General features: G+C 46.8%; 1 protein-coding gene and 1 long non-coding RNA gene across 2 annotated transcripts; both read left to right on the top strand.

Annotated features, from left to right (window-relative positions):
• Nucleotides 1-516: 516 nt before the first annotated feature.
• PDCL3 (phosducin like 3) lies at nt 517-8568 on the top strand. The gene is made up of 6 exons (XM_052773995.1): nt 517-615; nt 2042-2171; nt 2859-2949; nt 3626-3769; nt 4618-4826; nt 8264-8568. Exons 1-6 carry the CDS (start codon nt 610-612, stop codon nt 8404-8406), a joined length of 723 nt encoding a protein of 240 aa, XP_052629955.1. The 5' UTR covers nt 517-609; the 3' UTR covers nt 8407-8568.
• A 336-nt stretch (nt 8569-8904) lies between these two features.
• LOC128135243 (uncharacterized) lies at nt 8905-13845 on the top strand. The gene is made up of 2 exons (XR_008233024.1): nt 8905-9273; nt 11060-13845. It is a non-coding gene; the product is annotated as an uncharacterized LOC128135243 (long non-coding RNA).
• The last annotated feature ends 259 nt before the right edge of the window (nt 13846-14104 follow it).

Genomic DNA, 14104 nt, shown 5'->3' on the forward strand with positions numbered 1-14104 from the left:
TCTTCCCCAGCGATCTTCCCCGGTACCGAGGTCAGGCTGACAGGCCCGTAGTTCCCCGGATCCTCCCTCGACCCTTCTTGTAAACGGGCGCCACATCGGCAAGCCCCCAGCCGTCGGGGACCTGCCCCGTTGACCAGGATCGCTGATAAATGACGGAGAGTGGCTTGGCAAGCTCCAGGGAGCAGGGGCCGGACCCGTGCAGATGTAGCCGGGGCAGAGGAACCCGGACCTTTTAAAAACCGGCCCTGTGGCGGCTACGGGCAGTGCTGGCGGTAAGGGAGAAGATGAGGGAAGAAAAAAACCAAACCAGAACAAGCCCCGCAGCAAGAGCTGAAACCCACGAACTCATCCAGCCGGAGCGCCCCGGCCCCGCTGCCTTCCCACAGCCCGCCTCCCCTCACGGCTCCCCGGGGCCGGGCCGCCCACCGCGGCTGCCGCTCCCCCAGACCCCCGCCCACCGCCGGGCCGGGCCTTATGAGGCGATTCGGGAAGCGGCCGCCCCGCCGGTGGAGCGCCGCCTCCTCCGGCCGCGCCGCGCACGCCGGGACCGGCCCTGCCCAGCCCCGCCGCCGCCGCCGACCGGGCCCCGTCCCCGTCCCCGGTGGCAGGATGCAGGTGAGCAGCCGGGGGGGCCTCCGCGCACCCGGCCTGTGGCGCGGCCGGTGCTGCGGGGGGAGCCCGCCCGGGCGAAGAGCTGGGGCCGGGGGCCGTGCCTGGTGACAGCCGCCGGGGCGGCCTCGGGCCCCGCCGGCAGCCCTGGGCCGGCCTCGCCGGCGGAGAGCCCCGGGGCGACGGGGAGGGGGGGGAGCCCGGTTTCCTCGCCCTTTCTGGGGGTGGAGGCGTCTGTCGTGCGGCGGTCTTGTTACGGAGCTCCGTGGCTTGGTTTTGTGATGGTTTGTTTGGGTTTTTTTCCCCCGTTTTTTCCACGTACGGCACTTATTTTGCTACTGTAGTAAGCATATGGGCTGGTGGGTGTTTCAGGCACTTCATCAGGGTGTTGATAAACCACAGTAGGTGCTGTGAAATGCTGTGTTGAGGGAAAAATGACCACAGTCAGAGACAAAAAAAACAAAAACCAAACCCTGCTGTGCTATTTTCTGTGCTACTTTGTTTTCTTTCCTTATTTTCTTCCCCCCCTCCCCGGTAGTCCAGAAGTACTGTGTTTTGGTCTAGAGAAGAGATATGGTCTTGAACAGACCTAGCGTAAGCTATATTGACATAAGCCATAGCAAAGCAGTACGTGGTGTATTCATTTTCAAAGTGAACTTCAGTCAAGACAGTAAGGAACCAGAATCAACCAGATACTGAATGTTCATGTATTTAAAAAAGTAAAATTGCTGTCTAACTCAGAAAAACTTCTACTGAGCTTCTCAACAATACATGGGTGTCTGTTGGCCTTGTTTTGTAGGATTATTGCAACTATTTCACAGTAAAGTCTCTTTCTAACTTTCAGAACAGTTTAGACATAGTTTTAAATCTGATGCCCTAGCAATGGGCTTGTCTGGCAGAGACTGTGCTTGCTTCTCTCTAAGCACTCCTGTAGTCATACTGACTTGAATCTGCCAAGGAGACTTCCCATATATCCAGAGTTAGGTCTGCAAGGCTGGTGCCTGTGTGTCTTTTCACCAGTGCTTCCCAGTGCAATGACTGCTGACTTGGTGGCCTGTTGTTCTGCTGAGGCTCTATACGAGTGCTGCAGCCAGCGTGCTTTCCTGTCACCCAGCTGATTTCCTCGCCTTTCCTTTCACCTTGTGAGAGCTGCAATGATGGTTGCAATGCTTCAGACTTTTGTACCCTACCAAGACCTCCTGTACGTGCTGTGAGTGGGCTGGAATAAAATAAAGTCACTCTTCAGGTGCTGGTCTGTGGTTGCAGAGAAGCCTCAGCATCAGGAGAATGTTCTCTCTGACTTTCTGGTGCCGTCCAGACAGTTACCAGTTTAGCAATGCTCTGTGTCTCTTGAAAAACTTGCCTGTGTGAAGTTCTCCAAGTGGTAAAGTTCACCACGAATGCATGTCATCCATTTCTTGTCCTGTTCTAGGACCCAAATAAAGACACAGAGTGGAATGACATCCTGCGCAAGAAAGGTATCCTTCCTCCAAAGGAAAACCTGGAGGAGCAGGAGCGTGCAAAGGAGGAGGAGCAGCTTGCCATCCTTCAGAAGTCCCTTGGTGAGTGACCAGCCAACTCAGGCAGCAGCCGCAGGACAGGTCTTGGAATGGCTCCTGGGGGAAGCTTGTACAAACAAACGGCCAGCAGTAATGTCTATATGCCTGTAAAGCAATGTGTCCTTTTCCAAGTCTGTAAGGGACACCAAAGCTGCTTCTTGTGCAGGGTGATCATCTGTTAACAGTATCAAACAAATACGTTCCTGAACACGTGGATTCTTCCAGCACAGGAAAGCTTTGTTGTTTGTCAGCTCCCTATTTTTATAGAAGTAAATGTTTGAAAACTGAAATAAGAAGTGCAAAGGGAGTCTGCTATGTGAATCTGCAAGTAAAAGTATTTCATTACATTACCTGTTGTATGCCTCCTCTGTTGTTCAGGCATCCCTGCTGTGTTGTGTGTGTGGTAGGTACATCTGCTGCAGCCACAAAACTTGAAAGCTAGCGCAGGTATTCGTGTGCTAATTGAGGCAGTCTTCAGCTCAGAGTCCTTTACATTGTTGCCTTTCCATCTATATGTCTAAAGGGCATAATGTTTTCCAAAAATCTAGTAACAATACTACATCAAAAAACCCATATTTCCCATAGTTAATCTGTCCTTAAAGTAAATTAATTCTGTTGGACTGATAAAAGCTGATGTGTTTTAATCCTGGAATGAGGTTTTTTGCTGATTTGATGTTTCTTCCATTCTAGTGAAAACTTATGAGGATATGACTCTGGAAGAGCTAGAAGAGAATGAAGATGAATTTAATGAGGAAGATGAGAAAGCTATTGAAATGTACAGGTCAGAGCAGCATGCAGAATTTGGCTTTAATGAAAATTCACGCTTTTTTTCTTTTATATGCTGTTAGGTATTGTTGAAGAGAGGAAGGATGTTGTTAGGCCGTGATGATAGAAAGTGGATTGTGTTTCTGGTCTCTTGTAGAGCTTCTAAGTGTCTTCAATAGGACAACTGGGTTTAAATTCAGTGTCCTTTATCTACAACCTAGTTTTGCAGAGACAATGTGTACCCGCTGAGTGCATGGCTGGGGATTCTGAGTGCTGTGAAAATCACCTCCAAGATTTCTGAATTTTTGCATGAATGAGGTTAAGGTGCTGCAGATTTACAAAATTACAGTGTTGGTTTTCCATTATCTCTTTATCTCTACCACCTCTTGATTTTTTTTTTTTTGCCATTTAGTTTGGTAGTGTAGTATCTGCAGAAGAAATGTCTGCTGAGGGCAGAAATGAGAAAAAAAATTTTGTGAAACATAGTTGTACTTCTTGCATGTTGGTGGTTTTAACTTGTGATGCAAATATAAAAGCATATATTGTCTACGTCAGCTTGCTTTTGTTGCTCTGGGATTTTAAGAAGTTTGTAACATGCCTCTGAAGTCTTGGTTTCAAGCAGCTCCTTTAAGTGTTGTTCTATCAAAAATGCATCTGTTCTCAAGATCTTTTTCCCATTCATTGCTGTTCAGGCAGCAAAGGTTAGCAGAAATGAAAGCAGCTCAAATGAAGAATAAATTTGGGGAAGTTTTGGAGATTTCGGGAAAAGATTATGTTCAAGAGGTTACGAAAGCTGGAAAAGGTATATGGGTAGTCCTGCACCTCTACAAACAAGGGTAAGAATTTGTTTTTAACCTTTAAACCTCTCACTGTCAATAGCTGAAAATACCTTAGACAAATGTGCAGTTACGGTGGAAATTAAGGAACTGATTTTGGAGTTCTAAGAAATAAAAACTTGTATTAGTAGTTTCATTATTGTTGACTCAAGAGTGCTGAACTTAGCTCTAAAATGATGTTACCATGAAGTGGCTTTTTTATACATCTATACAGCACAGCGTGACTTGTTCCATACAGCTGCCATAGAGGTAGCTGCTGCCACTGAAATATCCAAGCTTTGGAAATTGTTCTGGATAAAGTGCGAGGGGCTGTGCATTAGGATTGCTGTGTGTCTTTAGCCTGGTTTCTAGAGGCATAAAAATGGAGTGAACAAGGTTTTCAGTCCTGTCAGCATGATGGAAAAACTTGTCAAAAAGGTCTTGTAAGTTGTTAGAATTTTCTGGAAAGGGTTAGAAATACTTGATTTTGTTCATTTTCTCTAATTGCCTCACAGGTGTTCATTGTCATTTGCATACTTTCTTCCAGGAGCTGCTTTTCTTTCTATTTTGCCCTTGCTCATGCAATTTCTAAATACCATATCTTCATAAACCAATTCTCTGTAGGATAGAGGGGAAGGTTGTATTGCTAATATCTTAAAACAAAAAAACCACCACCCACCAAAACCTCCAGTGATGCTGATTTCCTTTGAATGCTAGAATCCTGGACAACAAAAGCATTCAGAAGTTGCTTCTGGTACTTTTGTCTTCTCATAAATGCTACTCTGACCTTTCTTCTGGAGCAGATTACTGTCTAATTTGTCTTTTTTTTTTTTCTTTCCCTGATGTGTGTCTGTTGCTGTTCTTCACAGAATTCCACTCTGTGCCTTAATAAATCAACATATGAGCGGGCTTGCAAGAAAGTTCAGAGACGTGAAATTCATCAAAGCTATCTCTACCACCTGCATTCCCAACTACCCCGATAAGAACCTGCCTACGATATTCATCTACCTGGAGGGAGACATCAAAGCTCAGTTCATTGGGCCTTTGGTGTTCGGTGGCATGAACCTGACAAGGGATGGTGAGTGTCTGCATCTCCGGTCTTCCAAAGGAAAAGCAAAACTGGTTTGCTGGGAATGAGAGAAGTGAGGCTTAGGAGAAGGGAGGTACTAAAAATCATATCAGTTTTGTTGGTGTGGGAATTTTTTGGTGTGGTGGTTTTTTTTTTTTTTTTCTCCACCCTTATGGCTCAACAACATGCGATTAAGGCTATCTTGTAAAAGCAGTGAGTGGCTGAGTAGGCCAACATATAGATATTTATCTTATGTGTGTGTGCAAGTATTCACACCCTGTGTCGGGTGAAACAAATTTTCCTGAATATATTAAAGGGTCAGTAGTACCCACGCACATTCTTTGGGACTCTTGTACCTGAATGACTGACTTTTCCCCCAGTTACTTGATAGTCTGTGCGCTTGATAACTGGTGCTTGCCTATTGCATTGTAGGGCTTATTGTTTCATTTTCAAGCTGATGGCATTTATTTCTGTTGTACCTTCCTGACACGCAGGCTCTGCTCCTCATGAACCTTTCAAGAGAGCCTGTCCATTTGCCCAAATGGGGCTACTAGCCTGAAATTGGGCTGCTTCCTTTTCCTCTTGCCATCTCCCAGAGATGGCAGCATGTTAAACTCCTGCCTCAGTGGTTCAGGGGGCACAGGGCTCCATGGGGAGAGGCTGTTACCTTTCCTGGAGGTCAGGGTTTTCCCTAGATCTATTTCTCCTTGCCCATCTCGGCAGCCTGCAGGCAGGCTGGGTCGTGCAGCCTCGTCGGCATGATGTGCTTCAGGAGGTGAGGGTGGTGATGCGGGTCTCGCAGAGCATTGTGGTTCTTCAGTAAAAGCTGCTGTTTGGGGGTGGTTGGTCAGGGATTGTATCCTACAGCAGTGCTTGAAGACAAAGGTCAGTGGTGAAAAAGGCTCTTCTTGGAAAGGAAATGCAACTCGGGTATAACCTAGTGGATTTTGCTTCAGTTAAAAGGGTACTTGTCAGCTGCTGAGTAGGCATATTGGTGCAGATGCCTTCAAGCTTTTTCAAGGTCAGACTTTAAGGGCATCTTTAGCTGAAGTGAACCACACTTAAGCAGCATTTCAAGGTCACTGCCTATACTGGGGTAGGATGCAAAGACTTTTTTTACTAAAACTCTGAAGTTTATAGGGTATCTTGAGTGTGTGCTGTAGAAAATGCTCCCCTGCCTCGAACTGTCAGAAGGGGAAAAGCTCACCAATGAGATCCCTGATTTGAGAACAGCTAACTCCAACTGCAGCGGTTGCCTAATTATGCACTGAAGTGAGCAGTGGTAGCAGAACCTACGGTTAGCTTTCTCCCATTTTTAGCACATAAATAATTGATTTTGGGGGGGTCCAGAGGTGACTGAGCCAGTTTAATTCAGACATCACAGAAAGCTGGGCACTGAAATTCTGCACTTTCTTTTTTCTCCTTCCTTCTCACCTAAGCCCAGCTGACTTCCACTGGAGATTAAAGAAAGTGTGAGGTTGTATTCATTACTCTGTAATGTCTGAAGGAAATTAGATTTAATGATAGGGTTGCCAGCAGGACTAGGAGAAAGGTTTCAACTGAATGTGTTGTATTGACTTTCTTCCACTTCTGGGAAGCAATCCAATTTGGTCTGTGTAGTAATAGGCCTACTACTGATGGTGGAGTCTCCCTTACTGTCTTGCTAAGCAACTAATAATGAGTGCATGGCATAGTGGGAAAGGGGTGAATTGCATTTTCAGAGTACATCCCTGAAAAATACCAATGATTCAGATGTGTAAATGGAATTGCTACAGTTTTTTTGCCCCTCAGCAAATCTATTCCCTGCCTCTTCTGATTGTGATGAACTTGGTATATGATAGAAATGGTGAGGTGGGTTGACCCTGGCTGGACGCCAGGTGCCCACCAAAGCCGTTCTATCACTCCCCCTCTTCAGCTGGACAGGGGAGAGAAAATATAACAAAGAGCTTGTGGGTCGAGATAAGGACAGGAGAGATCACTCACCAATTACCGTCATGGGCAAAACAGACTCAGCCTGGGGAAAATTAACTCAATTTATTAGAAATCAACCGGAGTAGGGTAATGAGAAATAAAACCAAATCTCAGAACACCTTCCCTCCACCCCTCCCTTCTTCCCAGGCACGACTTCACTCCCGGATTCTCTACCAACCCCCCAGCGGCACAGGGGGATGGGGATGGGGTTTACGGTCAGTTCATCACACGTTTATTTTCTGCCGCTTCATCCTCCTCAGGGGGAGGACTCATCACACTCTTCCCCTGCTCCAGCGTGGGGTCCCTCCCACGGGAGACAGTCCTCCACGAACTTCTCCAACGTGGGTCCTTCCCACGGGCTGCAGTTCTTCACGAACTGCTCCAGCATGGGTCCTTTCCACGGCGTGCAGTCCTTCAGGAGCGCAGTGCTCCAGCATGGGCCCCCCACGGGGTCACAAGTCCTGCCAGAAAACCTGCTCCGTGGGCTCCTCTCTCCATAGATCCGCAGGTCCTGCCAGGAGCCTGCTCCAGTGCGGGGTTCCCACGGGGTCACAGCCTCCTTTGGGTATCCCCCTGCTCCGGCGTGGGGTCCTCCCCAGTCTGTGGGTGGATATCTGCTCCACCATGGACCTCCCTGGGCTGCAGGGGGACAGCCTGCCTCACCGTGGTCTTCCCCACGGGCTGCAGGGGAATCTCTGCTCCGGCGCCTGGAGCATCTCCTCCCCCTCCTTCTGCACTGACCTGGGGGTCTGCAGGGTTGGTTCTCTTACATGTTCTCACTCCTCTCTCCGGCTGCCGTTTTCCATCTGTCCCAACTTGTTTTTTCCTTCTTAAAAATGTTCTCCCAAAGGCGTTACCACTATTGCTGATTGGCTCGACCTTGGTCGGCAGCGGGTCTGTCTCAGAGCCGGCTGGTATGGGCTCTGTCGAACACAGGGGAAGCTTCCAGCAGCTTCTTACAGAAGCCACCCCTGTAACCCCCCCGGCTACCAAAACCTTGCCACACAAAGCCAATACAAACGGCTGTAATATATGAGCAGTATTCCTTCACTGGTGATAGATGTGCAAACCTGCCCTCTGCCCTTACATGGTTAGGAGGAGATGGAATTCGCTTTCTACCAGGAGAGTTGCCTCTAAAGCTGCTGCTCTGTATCAATTGCCTGTTTCATACTCCTGGTTGTAAAGGGGGCAGGGAGGCACTGGGGATGCCACCGGTGGGCTGCAGAGCAGTACCCTGGGCTGAAACCTGTGCCAGCACTAGGGACTGTGAAGGGAGGGCTTGGCTGGAGCAGCTGTGGGAGACAGGGCAGGGGCTGGGACCTGGGGGTGGAAGAGGAGGGGGAGGAATGGAGCAGGGCCCTGGTTTTGGTGGTGGTGATGGCAGGGTGATAAGAGAAGTCAGCTGGAGGAGCAAGGGTGGGCTTTTTCCAGTTTGCCCTGCTGCATTCGTGGCTTTCTTATTTTGCTCTGCATAGAATTGGAGTGGAAGATTTCGGAGTCGGGTGCCATCAAGACAGACCTTGAGGAGAACCCCAGGAAGCAGATCCAGGACCAGCTCATGTCCTCAATCAGGACATGTGTCCCAGCCAGAGGGGAGAGTGACTCAGAGGATGACTAACTCCTGCGATGGCATCAAGATGGATACAGTACACTTGCAGCCAGTGTTCCCACCTAGAGCACTGGAGATGTTCAACAACATCTTGCTGAGCCTGGGAAGGGTAGTATTTCAAGACAGCCATTTACCTGGAAACTCCTAGAAAGTAAAGTTTTTTTTTTTTTTCTTTTAAAAATTATTGCAGCTTCTCCTAAGATCCTGAAAGACATTTTATATTATGAAGCCTGAGTAAATCTTAGTCAAAGTTTTAAAATATAGACATCAGTAGAAACAGAGGTCTCTTGTTATTATTTTCTTAGTAAATTGCTGACTTCTTTTAAAAAAACCCTGAAATCTGAAGTGGCCTTCAGTGCACTGTTTTTGACAAGCTTAACTTGTGTAAATCAAATCTAAATAGCTGATCTTAAACAACTGGTTATCGTATTTAGTTGGGCCTTCTCTTAGCCCATTGTGCATAGATGTCGGACAGCCTGGACTGCGTGGAGAGCTAGGGGAGGTGACCCATGAGGTGGTGAGTGGTCCTTTGCAGAGGTGTGCTGGCAGTGGGGCCAGCACGAGGCAGCTGGGACCTCAGACATCTTGACAGAGGCCTTGGTGACAGCCAGCATCTCCTGGGACCTGCTGAGTTCAGAACCTCCTTTCATTTGGCAGCAGTATTTTGCCTTTCACAGGGGCTGAGCTTCCTGCACCATCTTATCTGCTAATTGGGAAAGAAAATTCAAGATGGTGGTGCTGGAGTGTGAAACTGCTGACTTCTTCCACAAAATCAGAAGTCTGATGCGTTACTACAGTAGTGCCATTGCCAGATGGGAGGGAAAATGATGTTTGAAGACCTGACGTCTTCCTATATTAAAGCCTTCCATCGTCTAGGTACAGTAATAATAATTGAGGCCTTAGAAGAGAATGAACTGAAATACCACCTTAATTATAGATCTGCTGACATTCAGAGCTGCTTGCTTATTTTGGGTTGGGTTTGATGTCCACCTACACTTCCAATTTGTCTACACTTGGGCTAACAAGCTCCAAGAGCTTTTGCTAACAAGGCTGCCCCAAGGACATTTTGTTATATTGCTGATGGATTCTGTGGGTGGATGGTACAGAATGCGACACTCAATAAGCAGCAATTTTTTTTTTTTTTAGTTTTGTGTTAGTTCATAGAGCCTTTTAAGCATGTTTCCTGCACTCTGTCTCTATGCCAAATGCAGCAGAATACAAGCTGATAAATCCTGAATATTATTATTGTATATAGCACCACACTGCTCTTGACACTGGACTATCCAAAATGCTGTCAGACCTGATGCTTTTCTGTAATTACCTACAACATCTTACAGTCAAGGAAGAGGACAACTCTTTTTCCCCACAGAAGCCTGCACTGCATATTTTGCTTATCTTTTGCTCATCCTCATTGAACTGTGTTTTGGGGTGACCTCTGAGCACATGGACTGCGTTCCTTTTGGAGGAAACTATCTAGAGGAGCAGCCCCTGAAGGTAAAGTCAGTCCAAAGAGCTAGGCTAAAGCTAACCTGAAACAAGGCCCTCTGAAATGAGTGCAGGGTGGATGTCACATCCTTGGCCTCTCCCTCCAGATCTGGTGCAGCTGAGCTGTCTGGATTGCTGATGTAGACACAGCTGCCATACTCTTCTCAACTTGTTTTTAATTTAAAGTTTATCAAACCTTCTAGGAAGGGGAGGTGGAATCTGCAATCTGTCTTGTATTGTTGCTGTGACAACTTCAATTTGAAATCTAATTTAAAAAGTAGGCAATGCTTTGGGTACTTTTTTACTTTTATTATTCCCTCTTTTATTGTCTCCCACTTCAGTGCCTCTATGGAGGCAGAGTAGCAATGACGTTGCAGTTGCCCTTTCACTGCCTTCTAGACCGTTGATGATTCATGGACCACAACAGGAGAGGAGCTCAAAGCAGGATGACCACTGCATTCAGATGGGGTTGTTGAGGGCTCTGTCCTGCGGGATCTTGGAAACAACTAGGGATGAAGACTCTTCAAATTGTCCCAGTGCTTGACTGGCTCCAGGGCAGCCCTCTGTTCTTTGGAACCTGCGCAGGACAGCACAGGCAGCAAGACCTTGAGCCAGAATAACTACAGAGGAGTTTGTTGTTGAGAGCTTGGTCCAAAGCTTGTTGTTCAGTCAGGAGAGCTGGTGTTTCAAAGACAGGCAGCCATCCCTAGGATACTAGTCAGAGACCTGCTAGAGCTAATCAACAGAGAAAGCTGAAGGACAGAATACATCTTGTGACCAGACCATACCAGCTTGCAAGGACCTTAGCCAGTGGCTCCCAGCCTAGAGTATGTGGCTTGAACCCCCTTCTGGAACGGGGATGGTCAAGCCCTCTACTCCAGAAACTTCAAGTCTTCCTCAAAAGCTTCCTGCTCGCTCCTATCCACACTGGCACAGCAATTCTTGTTCCCTAATCTGCAAAGTAAGCCATCTCAGATGGGATGGAGTCCCCTCACCAGAAAGGCTCATGCCTGGTGAATAAGGCACTGTCTTAGTGCAGATTTGAGCCCCCCAGGCAGAAGCGAGAACTGAACTGAATTGCTGATGCTCTTGGCATGTGGTGTGATAAACCCTTGGATAAATAAAAGGGGGAGGTGGGACTTTGGGCTGTTTTCATCACAGTCTTCTCTTCCAGCAGGGTCTTGAAAGAAAACCACAGCTGCCTTCCCCTTTTGTCTAATGGGGTTTGTGGGCTCTGGGACCACCAAGAGGACTGAGCTCCTGAAGAGGACCCAGGGCCGTGTATGGGCATCTGGTTGCCCCAAGCTGCTCAGCTGTGGTGAGCCAGATACCCTGTGCTCGTGAATGACACTTATGGCACTCCCAGGTAGTAGTTATGTCTGTCTTCTACAAGAAGCGAAGCAGGCCTGCCCAGGAGATTTACCCAGGAGACTAGGTAGAGGAGGGGGAGATTGCTGCTTCTTCTAACCTGCTCCCTGCTGACAGGACTACAGCAGGGACTGCCTTGCCATTTAATAGGCGGCATTGAGCAACATATAACGATTCAGGAGAAATGGAGACAGTTTGACTTGTACCATCATTTATTCTGAGCTGCAGTGACATGTTGAGGGATGCCATTCAAAGATGCTGTGTTGAAAGGGGCAGATGCGAGAATAATCACAAACCAGAAGAGGCTGAATGTTCTGCCCAGCTGCTGAGACCCACATGGAGCATAATTTCAAATGGTCTCTGTGCTTCTTGGTATTTGGCTAAGAGTGAAAACAGCGTCTTGTAATCTTATTCTCTTTCTTGCCAATCATATCACCCTGTTCAAGGCCTTTTCTAGAAATTAGGTCTCTGCAGGAAATGGATAATGAGATCTGTTTAACCTTTCGGCAGAGCAGAAGCTATGGAAGCACAGTTAAGGGGAATGAGCTTTAGCTTAAAAGGAAGCCAGCTGCTAAATAGCAAACCAAAACAGCCAATTAATATCCATAGCAGAATGAGGCAATATAGTGGGAGAAAATAATTGGAGGACGTGAACACTCATTTGCCAAGATTTGGGGCACTGTTGCTAAATGGACTATCAATATTTTTGCAGCCTGGCAACAGTTAGTGTCAGATCAATGCTCACTGGTGTAAGAAGGGTCTTTCTGTCAGCTATCATGGGAGAAGTCAGAGGCAGTGATCCTGCAAATGGTGCTGAGGCTTGTACGAGTTAGTGTCCTGCGTACTGCTGTGAAAGCATCCCTGACTCGTCCCACACTGCAGTGGTGCCAGCAGGTGGGGGGGAAACCAGTAACCCTGGGCCACAGACAGGGGCCAGATGATTTGCCATTAGTGGACAGTCCTGGAGTTTTTTGTGTGAAATACAAGTGGACCACTAGTAATAAAAGATTTTCTTCATGGTACAGGTCTGAAGTCTACTGCTTACCCAGGTTATGTGAGCAGCCACGTTAGGTTCATGGCAGACTGCCCTGATCTGGATAAGTCACCAGTCTGGTTTTCCTTTACCCAGACCTGCTTGCATTCACAATCTGCACTCGCCAAACCTGGAAGGTAATGTTTTACATCCACTTCACAGGCAGAGGGAGAGCCAGGTGTTGTGCAAGCAGGGCAAGGCCATGGAGAGGCAAGTTAAGCTGCCAGTTCTCCAGGTACCTAATCCAACCAAGGTCAGGGACCTGCATGTAGGCAGAAGTGTCTGCAGGACTGCGATCGCAGGGGAAAAGGAGTGTCCTTTGAATACCCGTGCTGTGCCTTACCTGTTCTGCTCAGGTCCTCCTTTCCCAGGGCTGAGCTCAGCCTCGCCTGCCTCCTCTTTGGGTCTGGCCCATCACCTCCCTTCCCAAATACGCTCAGGTGGATATCTGGTTGGCCTTACTGCCAGGAGTAGTTTAACTTAGGTGAGATGATTTGCTATGAGAAAGCTGGGTGCGTGCTTCCAGCTCTCCTGGATCAGAGTACAGAACAAGCACACAATGTTAAGCCATGAGTTAACATGACATCTGAATGCAAATATTTGTCTTTATAGAGTTCATGAAGAAAGCAGCTCTGTTCTACAGCAATTCCCATGAAAGTTAAGGCGTACTTTTTATTCCTGTATTATAAACTCAAGTTCACAATAATTTGTCATTATTCTCTGGAAATCTTGAGAAGTTTCCTGTTTCACAGGCTGTGTAGCAATGGGAAATGAGACTTCTAATAGAAAGCTTGGTAACTTAGTTTGGACTAGCTCTTGTTTTGTGAAGGGTATAAAAAAACCACCATTGTATGAACCTTTTGCTGCATATTTGTCGGGATCGGATCATGTCTAAAGAAACTTTGCTCTCACTGAGATCAAAGGGGAACGCTTTCCCTTCTCCATTCTTTTAAATCACTACACTGCTAAAACTAATCTATTCCTGTCAATTGTTTGGAAGGCAGTTGAACTCATTTCTCATTACAGCCCATTATAAATCACTCCTCATTTCAATCTCATTTAGCTAATTCAGTCATCAAAGGATTGCAGGAGGCATAGAGTATTTTACTGATGCATTTAGCTCTTCACAGAATTATGAAAAGTACTGAACTTCTTAGGTCTATCTATTTGCAGATGGCTCTTGTGATGCAGGGAAAGCGTTCATTCCCTTCCGTGGAAGGCAGAACCATTAAAAAAGAAAATCCAAGCAGCGAGGGACTCTCTCTAGGCTTGTGTGGGAGATTGATGAACGATCTGACTTGTTTTCATGTAACATGTTAAAACTTTCATCTCTTGACACCATGCTGAATTTTTCAGGACTTCACCAAATTAATTTTAATTTACAGAGCTGACTGAAGGAATTGAGGTCTGATTAAAAAATGGCAGGAAAAGTATCAAGTAATTCTGAAGTTGCTTCTATTTAACACTTCAAATGTTAAATAAGCAAGGAATTATATGATCTAAGGAAGAACAGTCCCTGTAACAGATGTTAATGGACAATAAATGAGATGAATGTAATTATGCGTATTTGTAAGCCTCTGGTTCAATATATCTACTATAAGAAGTCATATTTCTTCCAGTATATTGAACAGCTTAAACACACAGATGCTTCTTGTGGAGGCAAAAGTTACAGCATTTACTAGTGAGAGCAGGTCTTGATTTTCCAGACAGCTGTTGCCTACCCCCAAAGTGACACTGACTCCTGCTATGGCACGTGTCATCCCAGTCCCCTAAATATCCATGGGAATACTTTCATTTACAAGGAGGGCAGCAGAGCCAGCT

The sequence above is a fragment of the Harpia harpyja genome, chromosome 22 (genome assembly GCF_026419915.1).
Source record: "Harpia harpyja isolate bHarHar1 chromosome 22, bHarHar1 primary haplotype, whole genome shotgun sequence".
Taxonomy (NCBI): Eukaryota; Metazoa; Chordata; class Aves; order Accipitriformes; family Accipitridae; genus Harpia; species Harpia harpyja.